At 44.1% G+C, this 21,024-nt stretch overlaps 1 protein-coding gene across 3 annotated transcripts in view; it reads left to right on the top strand.

The window, feature by feature from the left end:
- ATP11A (ATPase phospholipid transporting 11A) overlaps nt 1-21,024 on the top strand; it is a 941,588-nt gene that overhangs the window by 744,311 nt on the left and 176,253 nt on the right. For all 3 annotated transcript variants that reach the window (XM_086934336.1, XM_086934337.1, XM_086934338.1), the window contains exons 18-19: nt 10,117-10,298; nt 11,333-11,584. In XM_086934336.1, coding sequence (XP_086790462.1) covers nt 10,117-10,298; nt 11,333-11,584 — 434 coding nt within the window. The remainder of the gene's footprint in view (nt 1-10,116; nt 10,299-11,332; nt 11,585-21,024) is intronic.

Raw genomic sequence — 21,024 nt, 5'->3', positions numbered from 1 at the left:
GGCGAGGAGCTGGACAAAGGAGAGGGGGTGTAACCACCCCCCTTCCTGGTCCCACCCATAGGGGAGGGACCTAGCAGGAGATCCACCCCTCAGATTGGAATAAGAGTGGGAGCAGTGCCATTGCACAGCAGATCATCCTGAAATCAACTTTAAACAAGAAGAAGACTGGACTTCGACATTCTGCTGCACAGAAGACTGAAGAGAATCTCCCTTGTGGCCTAGGAGGGGCCACCCTGTGAACACAGGCTTCACCCAGCACCTCGACGTCTGGTTTGCCGCCGCCTCCCGCCGGAGCCCGAGTGCAGAGCCTGACAAGACCCAGCTTCCCAGACTTCTCCCAGCCCGATCCACAGTCCCTGCAAAGAAGGGACCCGTGGAGGCACCGAGAGACGTGGGAGCGGACATCTTGAAAGACACCCGAGACGCTGACTGCGCAGCACCCGAGGCACCCTCGACTCTGTGCTTTGGGGTTTAAGAAGCCCTACAACCGAGCAGCATTTGCACCAAAGATCAGCCCTCCAGCTTCTCCACGATCTGCGTGGGGCCCTTTTGCTTTGTGCCACTCGACTCGCCATCCCGGCCGCTTGTCACGTGATCAGCGGCCATCTTGGCGACGAAACCTACGATTTACACTATGGGTCTGATTGCTCCAGACCTGCCCTCTCTCCTGTAGAAAGGAGTACCCACTCTGACCTTGCTGGTCCGAGTAATAAGCCTTTTTCACTTTCCCCGTGGCTTGCGTTAGCCAAGGCTTGTTTGCTTCAATCGAGTTGCCGACACCGCCATCAGCTAGAGCCTTCGAGGGACAGCTCGTGATCGACTCTTGGACGTCCTTGACCTCTTCGTGTCCACGTGGCTGCAGAGAGAAGCAACACCTCATCACCTGTTTGCACCCGACTTTGCCTGGTTCCAATCTGGTTCCACGGTGGTCACTGGTCAGTGACTTTGAACATTGTCCCCTCTGCTTTCAGGTCTTCACCACTTCAGATCCACCCTTGGATCCACCGGACACTTCTCCTTCACATCGCCTGCAGCATCTTCAGCTTCAAGCGCCAAGAACCTGCGTGTCAAAACCCGACGCCACTTCGACCCTGTGCACCCACTTCCTGTGGGTGAGGTAACATTGCAACGCTGGTGTCCCTACACTGGTACACACCTCTAGGGTCTGTGTCTTAAGTTTTGTTCCTCTAGGTTCAGCGGAAGTGCCCTTAAACTAACTTTGTGTACTTTTTACGCACCATAGACTTTGTATTGGAAAGTGCGTGCACTTTGAACACTGCACCCGAGTCCCGTGGGCCTTTCCCGACTTAATCATTGCTAGTCTCGAATAGCTCCAGCGATTCCCAAGGCCCTAGGCCTGTTCCCTTTCCTACTGGTATCTCTTATACCACTTTCTTAGTATATGGTTTAGGTGGCCCCTAGGGCTCATCCATATTGTGCAACTTTTGTGTATTTTAAACTGTCTTGTGATTTAACGCTTGTGCTTCTGTGCTCATAAAGAGTCCAGGGGATTTTATAGTTAATAAATCAATATATATTTTCAATATATATCTGTGTGGTGTCCCTTTCATTTGGTATTCAAGGGGGTTGTGTATGGTATAACAGCTGGCTTCACATGCCTTTCAGAGTTTAGCCTAAGACTGCTTTGTCCACGTTACCACTAGGATAACTGGTCTACAAGGTTGAATTACAACCATCATCATAAGGGTTGCTTGGCATGGTACAAAGTGATCACTAAGAATTAGTGAGCATTATATACCAGGCCAACTTCTCACAGATATTCCCCACATATACATAAGCATATGGTCAACTACTTGCCCCTGTCAAGGTCAGTGGCTTTCGTGAGGGCCGTAAGGTTTCTTGAATTCCTTTCGTAGGTCAGAAGGGACACGATCCCTTGGTCAAATGCGTCCGTCATGTTCTCTCAGAGGAGATGTAGAAAAATGCAATGTCCACCAGAGAAACAAAAAGAAACAGTAAAGTACAGACATAATCCGTTTTATTGGTCTAAATATAATGTTCATCTGCTACCCTGTAGCTTTGAGACCCGGATGTTGTGCCACTCATTCAATGCATATCAAACAGATTATACCCACTGTGCATGTATAGAATAATATGCAGTGAGGACATCAGTAGGTTTAAAATTAGAAGACCTCTTGTGGACAGAGAGAAGCTCAGCAAAACCGGTTTGTCCCTATTAGAAACATTCATGTGGTTGGTTAATCTTGCTATGGGGTATTGCCCCCCCAAAAAAAGAACGTATACAATTCTAGTTTGCCGTTAGTAAGATGCCCATAGTGGAGACGTTGTAAGGCCCGGGATCTTTATAAATGTAATTTAAAAATTACAAAGCCCCGTAAAAAAGCATTATCAGACAGCCGTAAACATCCATTCTAACCTGTTCAGTCTATGTCTATGTACTGTTTCTTGTTGAGCGCATATATCGTCTCATAGCGCTTTGGCGAGAATCAGGAACAGACAGAAGAAGATATCTGGGAGTAAGAGAGGTTAAAATAGCCAGGCCTTAAGGGACTTACGAACATTTTTTTGCTCTGATGCATGATTCTCAGCAGCAGCTTGATAAATCAGTAATAATACTGTATATGAACTAGGCAGGTCTAAGTAAGCACCCCTTGTTCATTTTACTTGGCAAATATTGCTAACCGTTGTTGTGTCCTGAGCCGATGTGGCTCAAAAACGATAAATACCCGCAATTCATTTATGAGGTCCCATAGGTGCTGGGGGAGGCGGAAAAGTTACGCTCCTAAAGAAAGAGTTACTATTACGAGACCGTAAACATAAGAGTGCACAATACACGAGCAATCGCGCTAGACGGGCACATGGAATCTCTATTAGAGATTCCTTAAATGCTAATCATGAAACATTTAAAAATTGCGAATTCGCAATTTAGGACCGCTATTTACCACGAAGTCAAACCTCGTGGTAAATTCATTTTTCTAAGTTGCATGTTACACACACACGTCCTTTGTGTGTGCACAACATCAGTGTAAAATAACATTTTAGGGGTGCTACAGGGTGTCCTTTGGACACCCCTCACCCTTGAAATCGCATCCTTATTTGCAATTAGCAAATTGCTAAGGAAGCTGTAGGAATCACAATTTATTTTGCGATTCCTACATGAATCCCGTTTTGCAAGTCCTTAATAGCGATTCCTTAATAATCGCTATTAAGGACTCGCAAAACGGGACAATGATGAATCTGGCTGTTTGATTGATGTGCATCTGTGCTAATGTACCTTTGTTTAGAGCAAAACAACACCTGTTGCCAATAGTCGAGGGTTGAACCAATCAGTGCTGTGACACTAGTGAGAAAACTTTTAGAGGAAAGGTAGTCCTAAGTTTAGCAGCTGAAACTTAAAAAAAGAATAAGAGAAGGCTTTGACTTTAGGTACCAGGAGTATGATAGTCTGACTTAAACCCCAATTGCGCACAACCTGAAATGGCATTGGACAAGACCTCTTATTGGTTTGGGCAAAAAAGCATGCCTCTCCCAAATTATAAACCTATGACTTTGCTACCTTCACTTATGTGTTGTGTGTTTAATTTAGGCCGGGTAGATTCCATCCAGGTACCGAGGTCTTTCACATAATCAAAATGCAAAATCTGTCAGGGGTTTCTGAGCGAGCACCCTCCTGCAAAATTAACTGGGGTATCATCAGCGTACATATGAAAAAAAGCTATGGGATTACATTACTCTTTCCAGAGGTTCCATGTAGCTGTTAGGCTAGCTGGGTGTCATAGAAGAGGGAGCTGGAACCCACATTATACCTGCACATTCCCTAGGTGAAAAGGGAACATATTTCTTGAGTACACCCTCTTAACCTATTGTCGGCCTTCTCCAAGTCCACAGGAGCGAAGATGAAAGTTCCACACACTTCTAGTCAATAACACTTGGAGACCTATGGCCAGTGCTCACAAGTAATTATGAACCCAAAAGTGTGGGGAATAAATCAAAGAGTGACCATCACTCTTCCCCAGTTGACGTTGCTGCGGTATTCTGTAGTGAACAGGACAAGATGAGATGCACTGTATGAAAGAATAAGGAGTAATCCTATATTGTGCTGTACACTGTTCATAGAAACACCCAGAAACATTGATGCATTCAGAGACTTTTGCATTTCACTTACCCAAGTATGACGAGTGGTGCCCTTTAATATTCTTCACTGGACCATATCCTTTAGAATCCGTCTCAGGAGTCATTGAGTCAAATAGGGAAACTAAACGGGGCTATGACTGGAAGACATATAGAAAGACCACCTTCACTCAGAATAGTAACAGGGGGGAAAGAGATCTATTAATGAAGGACTGGTAAAAGGTGGCTAAGGTGAGCAAACAAGTTCTGGGTAGGGCTACAATTGAATTGCGAAGTCCGGCTCTGGGGGGAAGGATAACGGAACAACCACAACCTAAAGAACCGAAAAATAAAGAATGAAATCGGGAGAAGAAGCGTGTTGTCCGGCTCTGGGGGAAGGTGAGCGGAACAACCACGTACTCGGAGTTCAAAAATAGAGAATGCGGGAGGTGAGGCGCGTTGTCCGGCTCCGGGGGAAGGTGAGCGGAACAACAACTTTCTCTCACCGGCAGACAGCACAGGAGGAGCCAACGGGGAGGTACTAATCTCTGCCGAACACCGTGTAGGGGACAAGAGGGTTCTGATACGGCTTGCCGAATAGAGACAAACACGAACCGCGGGTATTAAATGCCAAAAAACCCGGGTAGAAGGCTTTCACAGGAACCAAGCACCAAAACGAGCAGGAACACTGAATGCCAAGAATCAGGAACAGGAAGTGAAGGGAGGGGCTAGGTCACGACTGGGGAAGCAGTAAGCCAAGCGAGGCAGTCCTGTAGAGACGGCCTCTTACTCGCTTTAGGAAATGTCATAAAATTCCCATTATGGAAACGGGAGTGAATACAAGATCTCGATGCATCAAGGTTTTCTCTAATCAGACCCTACGTCCTTTTCCTAACACCTATGCAATGTAGGACCACATTGCAGAAACCCAGGCGCGCAACACCCATTGGGCTCATGGGGCTTCAGCCCCCCCCGTCCTGTGTGTCAGCCCGGGCTGACACAGCTTCGCGGGCTGGGGCTGGCGAGCATCTAATTGCCGCCGCACCCGAGTAGTTAACAGGTCTTTAGAAGACCATTTACTTGTAAATTAGGCTTTTGAGAAGAAAAAAAACGAAGCAGACCTGCTTACATATTGCAGCTCTCTTACAATTAGGAAATGACGTGGGTTAGAAAAGTGCACTTGTACATTTGGTGAGCTAAACGCACAGTGAAGATTTCCTCCTTAATTAAGCAGCACATCTTGGTAAACATTTGATGGCGCTTTGGTTTCACTATAGTAGAAGGGCTGGCATCGTTTCCTTCGGTAACTGTTTTGTCTTTGGGGCATTTTAATTGAAAGACGCTGGGGATAGGACCATAGATATAAGGTGTAAATAAATGACAGTGTAATCTGTGCTTTACCTGCAAAACCATCACATGAGCGCAGGAATGTATAAGTTGAAATCTTGGTGGCTGTACTGGATGAGGCAAAGCCTTTGCATTCATATTATATGGGAAGTGTTTGGAGTCTTAACCGTGACATAATATTGGGTGTAAGAATAGCTCTTGTTTGCAGTCAGGGTGCTTCCACGTGGGAATTATGGAATGCATTTTCTGTATTTATTTTTCAATTTACTGCAGCATGAACCAGGCCCTGTTAGGCATCAGAGCTCTACTACCATTTACACAAGATGACATCATTGTGTCTTGGGGCCCTGTTTCTTGCCGTTGTTGTGCCCAGGCAGTTAAGTGTTCCAAAATAAAACTGCAACATCAAGGCCACTATTAGGTGTCTGGATACAGAACGTCACAGGCAGGAGTGGGTGAATTACCACCAGCATCACCAGAAGTGACACAGCATATCCGAGGAGTGTCTGTAGCAGTAAGACATTATTCACTGAGATGATAGGGGTCCATTTCCTGTACCTCAGTCGTGCACATCCAGTTCACGAGGAGTGGACACGGTAGCACTGGATAGTAACATTTCTGAGTCTTCCACGCAGTGCTCAAACATTTTGCACTCTGACAACACGGATGGAATTCTCCTCTGTAGCACACACTGCATATAAAGTCACATCTCGGCCATTCTTATTTGTATAATAAAAATACTTAAGAAAACATTGGCTGAGAGAAGCGACGTATTGATCTGTTAAAGGTTTTCTAGTGCCCCCTGATGAGTTCGGCCTGGCTCGCTGACTGGTCGCTGTGATGTATTCACAAGGCCCCTTGGCAGCAGAAGGAGCCTCGTATGCCACCTGAACATAATATAAGGACATTGGCATTGAAAGAGATCTCTCCCTGTAGGAGAAATTGACAAGTTAGCAGGGCTCATACTTTGCCCTGCTTCTTCTCCCTATTGCTACGACTATCTACAGCACTCCAATGCCTTACTAAATAAATGCACAAAACAGAAGAGCTTTAAAATGAACTAAACAAGGATTTCATGATATGATGTTCTCCTTTCTCATAAGGGGTCAGGTCAATCCATATTGTGATTGAATGTGGTATCTCTCGCTGCTTGAATCCTGCCTACCTTTCAGGCCACTTCTCACACATGCACTTCTACAAAGGGGACTCTTTGTGCGGGTCTTATGTGGGTCCGTAACACCAAAATATGTGTTTTTAGTGCCTTCTTAAAGCAAGTCAAGTTGGACGGATATCTCAGCAATTCTCAGAGAGAGTCCAGATCTTACTGACCAAGTTGATTGGCACTGTCACTCTCCTCAGAGCATCGCAGCACTTCTTACTGAAGTAGCTGTGAGCGCTTTATATATGGTCTCAATCAATCAATCAGATAGATGGGCCTGGGGCAGAAAAAGCTCTGAAGCCTTAATTTTAAAGTTGACTTGTGGGACTTTCAAAAACAATTTATCTTGAGTTCTTAGGTTTTTTATGTTACAGTAGAGTGAGATTCTGCTGGATAGATAGAGGAGGACCAAGTACATATATTCATCCTACAGCAGTGTATACATGTATACATCCAGCAGTCAAGTTTGAATAGGATTCCATCTTATAACTGGTAACCAGTGAAGGGATTTAAAGCTGCTACTGTACCATGATCGCTTCTACCCAACGCTGAGACAGGTGAGACATTCTGGGCCATCTGCAATCGATTGAGCCGTGAAGCTGGAGGGCCATTGTAGATGCAGTTATATTAATGCAGTCTCAAGTTAATAACAGCCCCACAACTTCAAGGCAGAAGAGAGTGAGTGCGTGACGTGTCTCACCTTTGCTTGTTGGTGGCAGCAACTCTTAATTACAAGCCCTTGCTTACCTAGAGGCATGATCTGCGTCACATTTTGGCCTTAGATACTGTCTCTGTCTTTTGCACTCTGACTGTTTGGAGAAGTTGCGAGGAGGGTGGCTCTCTCCTTGGTTCCAATTAGGATTATAAATGTCTGGAGATAGATGGAGTTCACAAAGAATTCACAGCTTTAATGTTCCTTAGTACTAATATACTACATATTTAGGTGATTTTATTACATGGAATGCAGTAGTATACGAACCCATATTTCACAGGGATTGCCATTGAATATATATGTCATCATCAAAATGATATCCCCCAAACCACTGCGGAGCTTTACATTGTGAAGAATATTGAGAGTATGTGGCTTGGAGGACCACATTATGCAGCAAGGTAATCTAATTTGTGCCTAAAAAATTCCAATTTAGGTGGCACATTATATATATATATTTTAATTTTTAGAGTTTTATATAGTACAAACTAGACCCGAGACATCGAGTCGCAGAGCGCTTTACATGAGCACCAGTTTTGTTACAGATGTACACATTCATTTTTGTTAGGCACTGGGAGATTAAGTGATTTGCCCGAATCACAGGATATTGAGCATCGTTGCTGAGACTTGAACCCGGTTCCCCAGGTCCAAGGTCCACTACTCTAGCCTTAAGGCTACATCAACATTAGCTAGAAGCAACATTCTTTGTTAATTCTAAAGAATAGGTAGTAAAATGATGACAACTGTGGTAAATCTATAATTATGTGGTAAACCCTGCAGCCATTGTATCACATAAATCCGAAGTCCCTCACCATTGCCCACTGTTATATCAAGAATTTATTCATGCAAGTATATAAAACCTAAACATTTTAAACAGGGTTTTCAAGCTAACTACCCAACACAAAGATGTAATATGAAACTACATAACACTAATGTGTAATATGTAGCCATCTCTGGGCTCTCTCCAGGCGTGCAACGCCCATTGGTCTGAAAGGGCTTCAGCCCCTCCCCCCTGTCGTGTGTGTCAGCCCCGCTGAGACAGCGTCCCGGGCACAAACACAGCCACACCCGAGTACTTCACAGGTCTTTAAAAGACCATTTGCTTGTTAATGAGGCTTTGTTGTTTTTTTACCCCTTTTTAGAGAGCCCCTGCATCTCCACTCTGCATACGGCTGGAAGAATTAGACCCACCTGAAATTTTTTCTTAGCCCCCCCCGAAATTTGTCTCTAGTTGCGCCTCTGCAGAAACCAAATCTTCGGGTTCCAGTGTACTCACACAATGACTTGGGAGGACATACCCTAGCCCCTTTGTATGTGTATGATGTAATTGACCCCATATCTCTAAATGAGGATATATTCCATGTTCATTTAATAAGTATGCACTGAAAAGAACTATAGGAAAGTTAACATGAAAAAGGCAGTAACAAAAGGAAATAATACCACTCTTAAAAACGTTACTGTATATAATTAAACACCACACCTTTCATATTGTTTGTACTGGTCACAGAAAGTACTCTTCACTAAAGTGTAAATAGAAATTGAAAGAAAATAATTAAACGACAGAAAAATAAACAGTGATTTATTTGGAGGAATTTATTTCAGACCCTCCACATCATATTTAGACTGTTTATTTAATGTTATTTAATGCTGAACTGAAACATTCAGTACAAAAGGGGGTGGTGATGGACGGAGCATCTGAATCAATCAAACACTCACACCCAGTCAAAAGATCTGGGTTTAATCCATCACCGTTCTTTAGCCCACTCTGCCACCCCAGTTCAGACATGGCTATATGCAAATCAGTCTGACCCTGTGCCTCATGGGAACAGTCCAGCCCGAACTGCCAAGCCATGTCTTCCCTGGACCGGAAACAAGCTTCCGAGGACCGGTTTCTGAACTGGGGTGGCAGAGTGGGCTAAAGAACGGTGATGGATTAAACCCAGATCTTTTGACTGGGTGTGAGTGTTTGTTTGGTTCAGATGCTCCGTCCATCACCACCCCCTTTTGTACCGCTTTTGGCCGCCATAAGTGTGGCTGGGTATGCTCAGACGTGAGTCCCTTGCTCACTTTGCCACTGGATTCAAGCAAGCCGGGCTGAAGACGGCTGGAATGCCAGAAACCGGCCCTCGGAAGCTTGTTTCCGGTCCAGGGAAGGCATGGCTTGGCAGTTCGGGCTGGACTGTTCCCATGAGGCACAGGGTCAGACTGATTTGCATATAGCCATGTCTGAACTGGGGTGGCAGAGTGGGCTAAAGAACGGTGATGGATTAAACCCAGATCTTTTGACTGGGTGTGAGTGTTTGATTGGTTCAGATGCTCCGTCCATCACCACCCCCTTTTGGACCAAACCGAAACATTCAGCCCTGAATTTTGCACATTAAAACGCATGCCAACTTATTGTCGAAATCAGTTCGAATTGAATGTATTTGTGTTGACAGAAGACGGAAATAAGGCTCAAGGGCATGCCATATCTTCTGAATAAAAAAATAAAAATAAAATAGAACCAGCAAAGATAAAGTGTAGAATTGTAGTTCATTCATTAGTTATAAATATAATGAAAATATACCGTTCGGCTTAGTAGGTAGTATAGGATGGGGAAGTGTGTGCATGTATCCTCCTTTCAACACAGATGGATGCAATTAGTGACTTTTAAAAGAACATAGAATGATCTGCTTTAATTATGATTATGTGTAAACTGAGCCTTTGAATAGTGTTAACACAGTTCCATATGTCTAGACTTTGTTGAATGTCAGGTACATGTGCATTGCAAATGACCTTTAGATATGAAAACTGTTACTTTTCACTTTAGGAAGGGCTGAGAACTTTGTGTGTTGCATATAAGAAATTCACGCCGGAAGAATACGAAAAGGCGTCCAAAATTCTGCAGACAGCAAAATTGTCGCTCCAGGAACGGGAGAAGAAATTGGCCGAGGCCTATGAACAAGTAGAGCAGGACCTTATTTTACTTGGTGCTACCGCTGTTGAAGACAGGTGAAGTATTTTATTCATTATATTTGGAGCAGATATCCTGGCAGTTGTGACTAGATGCAGTATGGTATACCTTTGCTAAGCCAGGTGTGTCGGTGGTCTGGATTCCTTTAGATTGAATTTAAAAACCCCTTACTCATTCCAGGAAGTGGACATTTCAGCATCTTTCAGAAAAATGTCTGCAAATAACTTAGTCATAAATGGCAGTAGGACGTCCTGTAATAATTTGTATATTTCTATCGGCATTCCATCTGGTCGTGCTGCTTTGCCCAACATCCGCGCCCTGATTGAGTTCTAAACCTCCATAGATGTTATATCACTATTTAGTACAGTACTGCTACAGTCACTAATACTAGGGGGAAAGTCCTGGTCTAGGCATGCCTTGACCTCCTCCTCGGTAACCACAATCTCTTCCTGATATAACTCCCCAAAATATTTATAGAAAGCTTCCTCAATTTCCTCGCATCTTGTAAGAAGTCTACCTGAATGTTCACAACTTGCTCCATCTTGGATTTCCAGGCTAGCAGTTTCCTACAGCACTGTCTATACTCAAAAAGTGTGATTTTGCTCACCTTCCACCTCTTTTTTAGCTTATCTACCACTACTTCTTCAAGTTCTATTTTTAAGGCATGAAGAGAAGCTTGTAGAGTTGCTTTCTCACTTTTATCCACAGTGCATACCAACTCCTGTTCTCGAGCCTCAATTCGGTTTTCTACTTTAATTTCATGTTTTTATTTATTCATGTAATGAGTCATTTTGGCTTAAATTTTTTAATATAGGCACACCAGCTCTAACCAGAGGACGTTTTACTTGTTATTATTCTTACACTTGTAATGCCTATAGCCTATATTTGCAAAACGAGAATTAAATTGAACACGGAATACCAGGCTTGTCAATGCCAAACCAATTAGCTTTGCCAATGCTTGTTTACATTTACAATCCTCCTTCTACACACATTTTGTATAAGCTTTGATATTCAAACCTCCTTGATTTCACTAACCACAGTCTTGATTCTTATTTCCCAAAACGGTTGTCAGATTGCAGGAAAAAGCTGCTGACACGATTGAAGCTCTTCAGAAGGCTGGCATGAAAGTTTGGGTCCTGACAGGAGACAAAATGGAGACTGCTGCCGCCACGTGCTATGCCTGCAAACTTTTTAGAAGAAGCACACAACTCCTTGAGCTGACAACAAAGAAATTAGAAGAGCAAAGTTTGCATGACGTTCTCTTTGAGCTAAGGAAAACTGTCCTGAGGCACAGTGACAGCTTGCCCAGGGACAACTTCTCAGGGTATGTATATCATTTTAAGCTTCCAATATGAGAAAATGATAGCAGGTGTTCCTCAAATGTAGAAAAAGTGGGGTTAATGTAGAGAGCTTGCATGCATAGTGCATCCAGCCACTTATGGTATTTTGAGCACTAGATTGTACCTAGAAACATAAAATAGGGTGTTATAAAAAGGAGAGGATTTGACAAAAAATCACCTTTTCACTTGGCTCCTAAAATCTTATCATAGGCCCTTTTAATGACGGGTATAAACAGTGCCTTGACAGTCTCTGCTTTCATACCCTGCTTGTGGGTGAAAGTGTTATGGGGAGTACCACGCCTTTCACTCTCCTTTATCCTCCTGTGCATGCAGCCAAAACGATGTCCAGGAGAAACGCACTGGCTCTCAGTATCATGGTGAACCTTATCAGTAATGTTGGTACTGGCAGCTGTCCCACACCATGGGTTCCGGGTCGCATACTTATTTTGGTGTTAGGAACCTATGAGTGGGTATGCCCCCAAAAAGAAAGAGAGAGAAAGGGATGTTGACATCTACAAAGAGAATCGTGTGGTTGAATTGGCACTGCAGTAGGTGCTGGGAAAGCTAAGAGTTCAATGGTACCACTGGCGGCAGAAAGGGTGAGCGACAAAGGAACTTCTGGCTCATTAGTTGCAGCAGTTGTTAGGCACATTTCAGTCCTACCAAAACCAGTACAACAATTTTCCAGACCTGCAGATTGAGTACTGAGACTAGTCATCCTAATAAAGTAAGCTGTGAGCTTATTTCTTTTCTGGCCAATGAAGTTCCTTCTGCTATTTGGATTTAGAGAAGCTTGGGAGTTAGGGACCCCGCTGAATAAGTCAGACATTAAGGGCGCCTACTGGGCTTGGATTGACAGCCAGGAAAACAGTAATCACAGCCTAGGTAGACTGACTGATGAGTTTCATTTGCATAAACAGGTTCCCGGCTTAGAGCCCTATCTAGATTTCATACTGAAACCCAGGGATAGGGCCCTCTATATACAGTTTAGATTGGGTATGCTTACTGTTTGTGAACACACCAATAAATGGAAGCCTCCCCATCAAACTCATCCAACTTGCCCACACTGTGAAGGAGTGGTTGAAAGCATCCCGCACTTTATGTTCGCATGCCCTGCATACACCAAACCGAGAATAAGATGGCTAAAACCTATTTGTTGGCAAATAGGAACCAGGAACCACCGCGAAGCACTTAGAAAAATGCAAGCGGACACTAATACAACTCTGGCTTGCGGTGTGGCCAAATATCTTAGCTGGGCATGGGTAATTAGATTAAAAGCATTGTGTCGTGATTGACGATTTTTGAAATTGTGTTCTTATTCCTCTTCAAAGCTGTGACAGTTTAATGCGCTTTTAACCTTGATTCGTGTAATTTTTTATTAAGATATTATTTCTTGTTGGTATGTTCATGTAAAATAGATTTTTGTCTAGGGTGGGGGATGCTGTTTATATATCATTAAATAGCTAGAACAAGTATAGTAAGATTTTTGTAGAGCAACTCGCATCCCCCAAATGAGTTCATAAGATTTTTAATTTGGTATTTTTGCTTAATTTCATAATCTGTATTATTATTTTTATTACCCTATTTGTAAAATGCTTTTATGATATATTTTTTATCGAAATAAAGATTTGACTGACTGACTGGTATGTTTTGCTGAAATTTTTTGAAAATGTAACACAAAGAAGAGGTAGTGCATGGAAAACTGTAGCAGATGCTTACTTTCCACTGGCAGGTATATTTGCCCTGCTGCTGCACATGTTGTATGTGAGCTGGTGTGCTGCTAGCTATGGTTTTCTTGTGCTGTATGTTAATTAAGTTTAGTGGTATGTTTGGATGAGTTGCAGGTCGAATTTTGATCATCCAGGGGTGGGTGTAGTGCAGAGTACAAGCAGGGAGCAGCTCAGTGTGGAAATTTAGGGAATCCGCGCAGGGTCGACGGACGAACAGAACAAGGTGCAGTGTGGGGAGCAATGCCAAGTGCAAGGAAGTATGTAATGTACAGTGCAAGGGGATAGTGAAAGGTGCACTGGGATGAGCATCTCAGTGTGCAGCAGGTGAGCATTGTGGAAGAGGTGTGGCGCAGCAGCCAGGGTGCCTGACTCCGGACTATGGGGTTCACGGTTCGATCCCCAGTGCCGGCGGAAGGTTAGCCCAGCACCATGTGACTCCGGACAAAAGCTCGCTTAATCTTCCCGAAGGCCCCCAGCGCCGGGACACCACTTCGGAGGTAGCTGTGCACTTTACAAATACTGGTATTTCTTTTTTCATTTCAACAGAACACGGTGTATAGGAAGCAATCCAAATGTATTACCTACCTACTCCTTAATAATATATACATCCACGCTTGCCTTACAGACAGCTAACTTTAGCATTATAGGAGATCTCAATTTACATCTGGAACGTCTTGACTCTCAGGAGAGTACCAGCTTTCTGGGAGACATGGATGCCTGTCAACTAACTCAGCTAGTGGAGGGCCCGTCACATCTCGCAGGCCACCTACTGGACCCAGTATTTTCCAATATTCGGTCACTCAAAGTTCATGCTCCCCTTCCCCTAACTTGGACGGATCATTTTCTTATTTATATGTGTCTTGGTCTAGTCGGTGCCCACCGGCTGAATCCTCTCCCACCCTCTTTGAAATGCCCTTGGCACAAACTGGATGCACCCAGCTTTGGGTATAGCCTAAAATTACCCTGTCCATACTGGCCCACTGATCTAGAAGAAGCAGATAGAGCCTTCAGGGGGTGGATTAACAACTCACTTGACCATTGCATCCCCAAGAGATTGACCCGGCCAAGCCCGTTCCTTCGCACACTTGGTATAATGAGAACTTAGCGTTGGAAAAAAACTCTGTAAAACTCTGGAACGCACCTGGAGGCGCACCTATGACCCCATAGCTAAAAAGATCTATAGACAGGCGATTAAAGTATACCATAAACCTGTACAAAAGTTGAAAGCCGCATTTTACACTAATTTGATTACATTAAGTCCTAACCCTTCTAAAACGATTTTTTCTCTTATAAGTGACATGACAAAATCTCCGGCTGGGACTAACAACATAATATCTTCTTACCTGCAATGTGAATCTCTGGCACGTTATTTCATCAACAAAGTTGAGTGTATCTACAACTCACTCGATGTCAGAAGGGCTGCTTTTAAACCACGGCCGCCTAACTGCGCACTTGACCTTCCCTACTCTCTACAAGCTCTTCCATCTATGTCCTTTAAAGACCTAGAAACCCTGGCTGCGAAGGTGGTCAGGTTCCCCTGACGACCCTGTAAAATCGGACACCTATTGGAAATTCCAGGACTGCATTCTGCTTGAGGGTTGGGAATTGATCAATAGATCGCTCCGGTCATCAGTAATCCCTAAATCTTGGAAACACGCCAAGGCTGTTCCTTTACTGAAAAAACCTTCACTGGATGCATCTTTGCCGGAGAACTTCCAGCCTATTTCTTTGCTTCCCTACTTGGCCAAGGTGATGGAATCCCATGTTAACCTCACCTTGACCAAGTATCTGGAAGTTAATGGGGTCCTGGACAGGTCACAAAATGGATTCCGGCCTAAGCATAGTAAGGAATCCGCCCTGCTGGCAATCACAGAGCAACTGGGGGCATCGCAGGACATGGGCCACACCTCAGCATTGATTTTGCACGATCTAAGTGCGACCTTTGACACGGTCTCCCATGAGATTTTGCTCCATTGACTCGGGGAGATCGGGGTCAGTGGTGGGGCCTTGGCCTGGTTTGCGTCTTTTCTATCTGATCGCTCCTTTCAGATCCACACCCCTCCGTATTTGTCCGGCACTCACTCCCTTAATTGTGGTGTCCCACAAGGTTCTGCTCTGAGTCCCACGTTGTTCAACATGTACGTCCAGCCCCTTGCCCTTCTGGCCAAAGGCTGGAAGATTAATATGATATCATACGCGGGCGACACCCATCTGATATTCACTTTCACTAATAACTCAGTGCATGACCTACTAAAATTTCGTGAGGTTGTCCTGGCCATCTCCGATTCGATGGCTGACAACTATCTGCAACTTAATTCCTCAAAAACGGAGGTGCTCTTGGTTGGTCGTGACTCCCATAAATGGGACTATCAATGGTGGCCTGCGGCACTGGGCCCTCCACCCAACCAAAAGGGGTAGTTAAGAATCTGGGGGTCCTGATGGACAATTCCCTTTCTTTAGAGCTCCATGCTAAAAAGGTGGCAGGCACCTGCTTTGGCCTCTTAAGCGAACTTAAGCCCATTTTGGGGTTCTTTGAGGCTCCCACCCGACAAGTGATTATTCAATCAGTGGTTTTGTCACATCTTGACTATTGTAACGGGCTGCTAGTGGGTGTTAATAAAACTGTCATTTTCGCTGCACCACCAGAAAAAAGACTAAGCTGCTTGTTTGCAGTGATAGAAAGGTTGGACTGTGGCATGTATTTTTTTTTTTTGACTTGTAGAGCGCAAACAATTGCCCGAAGGCTACACAGTGCTGATTGCGATTAGGAAGGTGGAGAGGCAGAAGAAAGATTTCTGGCTCAAACACATCCGTTCAAGAGGTTTTAGGGCTTTATGACACAGAACGCGAGCTTAAAGATTGGAGCTGGATTGAGAGTGAGAATTCCAAAGCTTGGATGCCACCACCGAAAAGGCTCTGCGTCTCAATCTCGATTTTCAATACTTGGAAACAGTTAAAAGATTTCTGCCTGAGAATCCCAACTGTCTGGGGGGAGTACATTGTGCAAATATGATTTGAAGCTCACCAGACCCGATTTTATGGAGAGCCATGTGAATGAAACAAATAGCCTTAAAAATAATTTGTTTGTTCACAGGTAGCCAATGAAGCTTCCAAATCCCAACTGAGACTGATTGGAATTTGGGAACATCAAGAATCAGTCTAGCTGCCGCATTATGGACCAGCTGCAGTTTGGCTAGAACAGTCTTCTTGATATTCAGTTAAAGTGCATTGCAGTAATCCAACCTGGATGTAATCATTGCCAAGGCCACTTACTTGCGCTCCGGGAAGAGAATATAAGGAAGCACTTTCCTGAGAGTCCTAATAATCCAAAAACAGCTCAAAACTGTCTGGTTGATCTGCAGGTTGAAAGATACATTTTTGTCGACCAAAACTCCAAGGTTCTTAGGGAAGTATCTTGGAGTGGGTAAAGCACCTAGGCTATCTGGCTACTAGTATGTCCATATCAATGTTTGAATACAAAAGATCAAGACCTTCGTCGTGTCTCCATTAGGTCTTAATTAGTTTTCTCCATTCATATGGCCACAGCCTGCATATAGTTTTTGAAATTGGCAGCAATTGCCTCTGTGTCCTTGGCGATAGACACAATATTTTGCAAGTGGAATGTGCTCTGGGGGTATTATCAAAGTTATTTTTGCTTTGGCATAGGACAGGGCTTGAAGCCCAAAGGACCTCATTAGTTTTGCCAGAAGGAAGATCCATTGACTGCCAGTAATTCAGTACTGTATAGCACAACAGAGCATGCTTATGTGGGATAGGATGTCTGAACCAATTGAATAGCTCCCGGCAGCTCATCAAGAGGAGAGAGAAGCTTATCCCAGAAAGGCTATGTTTTTTCTAACTGCTCCTCAGTGAAAACTAAACATGGAATTATTTAAATGTGTGAGACTTAATTGTGAGGTGCATGCACTGGTTTTAACATTAAAAGTTAGTTTGAAGTGTTAATTGGCAGAATTAGTGGGGCGAACTTTTTTTCCTGAGCATCTTCCTGACTTCTGATTCTGAGCATTCCGACACCAACTCGAAAGACATCTGAGCCTTGTAATGGTAAAACAAGTATTTGATAATCAGTTATTTTCACTGTTTTAATTTATGTGGCTTGAGATCTTATCTAACTAATGAAACAGTTCAGAAATCCAGGAAATAGCCCAAAGTGCACCTGTTTGAGAAAATGTTAAGGAGCTAGAGCCCTAGGGTTCACTCTTACTATGCAAACCCCTGACCTATTGGAAAATGGCACAAAATTATTCTAACGCACAAGCGCTGTACACCCCAAACATTCCACTATGTGGCCTTCCTACCCCCACAAGCACAATAACTTGCCCGCAGGCTAGCTCCCTGGGACCAGGCCGGGGTGACGCCAGTCAGTTCGCTGATTGCGGATGGGGTCCTTATGTCCCATGCTGCCGACTTTGTACAAACTCATGGATTGTCCGACTCACTGTTCTTGACCCATGCTAGTATTCTCCGTTATGTACGCAAACATTGGGCGGCAGATAACACAGAACCCATTACTTATGACTTACTCCGGGCACTGCATACAATGGGGCATGGGAGCCACCTAAAATGTTTGCTCTACCAGGGTCTGAGGGAACACCTAATGGTATTGCTCACTCCCCTGAAAGTCAAATGGGAAACTGACCTTTCTAGGGAACTTCACAGACCAGGAATGGTCCTGTATTTTGGAAAAGCCCCAAAAAGATTCCCGTAATACACAAATCAAGTTTATTCAATTTCCAATATTTCACAGGGCATATTTAACTCACGTAATGTTTCTAGCAGCAACCTCAGAGAGCCCGCGTTGTCGGACGCCAAATGCGTAAATAATACACATGCTTTGGTCTTGCCCTTCTCTGACTGGATACTGGTCTTGCCCTTCTCTGACTGGATACTGGGGAAGGGCCTCAAAGGCACTATCAGTGCTGACAGGCTTGCACCACTGGGCCACACTGCAATACTGCATACTGGGGCTATTGCCATTGCCCAAAACTGCTAAGGTGTTGCAGCGCTTTACAGGCATCTCTCTGCTGCTGGCCAGGTGATTACTTGCCAATCTCCTTCAATTGAAACGTACTACTTGAAAAGTTTTACGCACAGGTGCCAGATGCCTGAGTAGCGGGAAGCGGGATACATACCTGGTCATTGCCCTTGAGGGGTTCATGGTGCAAACTCAGAGGTGTGGGCCTGCATAGCTAGTGCCTTGTGGATCCATTCCTAGCACCTAATGCTTGTTTAGTAGTGTGACCCGAATACCCTCACTGGGCTATTCTTTCTTCCCTAGTATTAACCCTTTCGATGCTGATGACGAGCTCAGCTCGTCATCACCCACGGGTGTCGTGTGCTGATGACGAGCTGAGCTCGTCATGGTGCCAGCAAAAGTGCAAAATCCAGTACAGGGGGGGAAAATGGCCAGCAGTCATGTGGTTAAAGCACCCCTCTATAAGTGTTCACAGGGTGAGCCGGACACATATAATCAAATACCTCTGGGACACACAAGACTCTACACACACCTTACCAATTGTAACTCTGCCTACAATATGACCACCCAATGTTATCGGGGGCGTTTGGGAATTGTTTAACTTCTATTTTGTTGCTACACTTTTGCGGTCTTGTTATCCATGCTGTTGAAACGCACATGGTGCGCTTCTCATACATTGTATTGTATTGTATTGTAATTGCATTTATATAGCGCTTACTACCCCTGACGAGCCGTCGAATCGCTTTTTTGGCTGGTAGCACGCTACTCCGGGACCCACAGAGGATTAGTGTTGAATTAGTATAGTGAAACATGCAAGTACATTTTAAGTGGTGTATAGGTTAGTCAGTTATTTGGATTTGGAATGATAGCAGAAGGATAGAGTAGGACAAAGGTTTGTATTTATTTATCCCTCGCTTGTTGACGCATGCTATTCAGGCAGTCTATAAAGGATTAGTGGTGAATTAATATGGTGAATTATGAGGTAATTTCAGTGGTGGATATTAGTCTGTTACTTGGAGTTAGAAGGATAGCGAATGGATAAAAGGGGAAGAAAGATTTGCATTCATATAGCACTTGTTACCCCTGATGGGTGTTGAAGCGCCTTTTTTGGCGAGTAGCACGCCACTCCAGAACCCATAAAGGATTAGTGTTGAAAATTAGTATAGTATAAATATGAAGTAATTTGAGTAGTAGATATGTTATTCAGTTATTTGGGCAGTATATTAGTATAGTTGAATATGGAATTTGAGAAGTGAACATGTTAGTCTGTTAATTTTGATACAAAAGGGATAGTGGAGGGATAAAAGAGTGAAGGATTTAAATGTTTTTTTTTTTTTAAGTCAACTGATGGAAGGATCATTATATATTTGTTAATGATAAAAGGTGGACTGTTAGGTGTAATTACAGCAGGGAGAGTGTGTCTGAGTGGGATGTAGTTATTTATGGTGTTGATCGGCGTTGTGTTAGTAATGAGTGTATTGGTTAGTGGTATAGGATAGAGTTGTGTACTGTTTGTGGGTTATGGTGGATATGTGTGGTAGTTGGGATAGTAGGGTGTGTAGATGTGGTTTGGTAGGGTTGGTGGTGCATGCTGGTACATTAATCTGTACATAGTGTTGTGCGTGGTGTATATTTGGTGTTGCTCTGTTTGTGGTTGTGGATGGTGTGGGCTGGGTATTGTTAAATGAGAAAAAGGGCAGCATTTCTGGCCCTAGTCCCGACCAGTCTCGAACAGGCCCAAACAGGCAACTACCCTTGTCCTCTCCACCCTTCACAGGCCCAAACAGGCAACTACCCTTGTCCTCTCCACCCTTTAGAGGCCCAAACAGGCAACTACCCTTGTCCTCTCCACCCTTAGCCTCGACGCCCGGGCTGAGACGCCCTAAGCCTGGCCTTTTTTGTAGCCGTAGTAATCAGGTGACCCCGTCAGCCAATGGGAACCCTAGCCCTAACACTATCCAATCACAACACTAGCCCCTAACATCAAGAAACAATAGGAGACCAGGACCTTGCAGCCAATCTTAAACCTAGTCCAAGCACCCAATCAGTTCAAAAACCCTGATCTCTACGTCTAATAAAGGCCTTAGACCTACCACTAGTCACAACCCAAGTCCAAGCAGCCAATGATACAGGTAGCCCTTGTCCCTACTTCCAATAGAAAGCCTAACCCCACAACTGGTTCAACAACCAATCACACCAGATGCCCTAAAATATCTACTTCCAATTAAAGGTCTAACCCTAGCCCTAGTCCCACCCTACTCCCAACAACCAATAACATAGGAAGCCCTAGTCCCTACTTCCAATAGAAATCCGAACCCTAGCCCTAGTCCCAACCCTGCAATGATTGAATCACAGACCGAGAAGGGCAGTGGGGCTGGCCTCACTGGGTTGTGAACACAAAATGGTGGCTGGGGGTGCACTGTTTGAGCACACAGGCCTAAGCACAGAGCAAAGGAGAAATTTGGAGGGAAAACAGAATTGTCACCAAGGAATGAGAGGGACAAACTACAGAGGTTGGACTGTAAATCTCACAATTCAACACACTAAATGAAGGCAATCATGGGCAGAGAAAACCACACATTTAAAACACAACACAGGTGATAAAATATGCAATTACAGGCAGGCTAAAACTACAATTTTTAACTGTAACAACCACAGGCATAGACAGTAAACACAGAAAGTGAAATTCGTTTTTTAA

Source organism: Lissotriton vulgaris, chromosome 8, assembly GCF_964263255.1.
Source record: "Lissotriton vulgaris chromosome 8, aLisVul1.2, whole genome shotgun sequence".
NCBI lineage: Eukaryota > Metazoa > Chordata > Amphibia > Caudata > Salamandridae > Lissotriton > Lissotriton vulgaris.
Note: the sequence above shows the minus strand (reverse complement) of the source record. Positions and strands in the feature narration are given on the sequence as shown.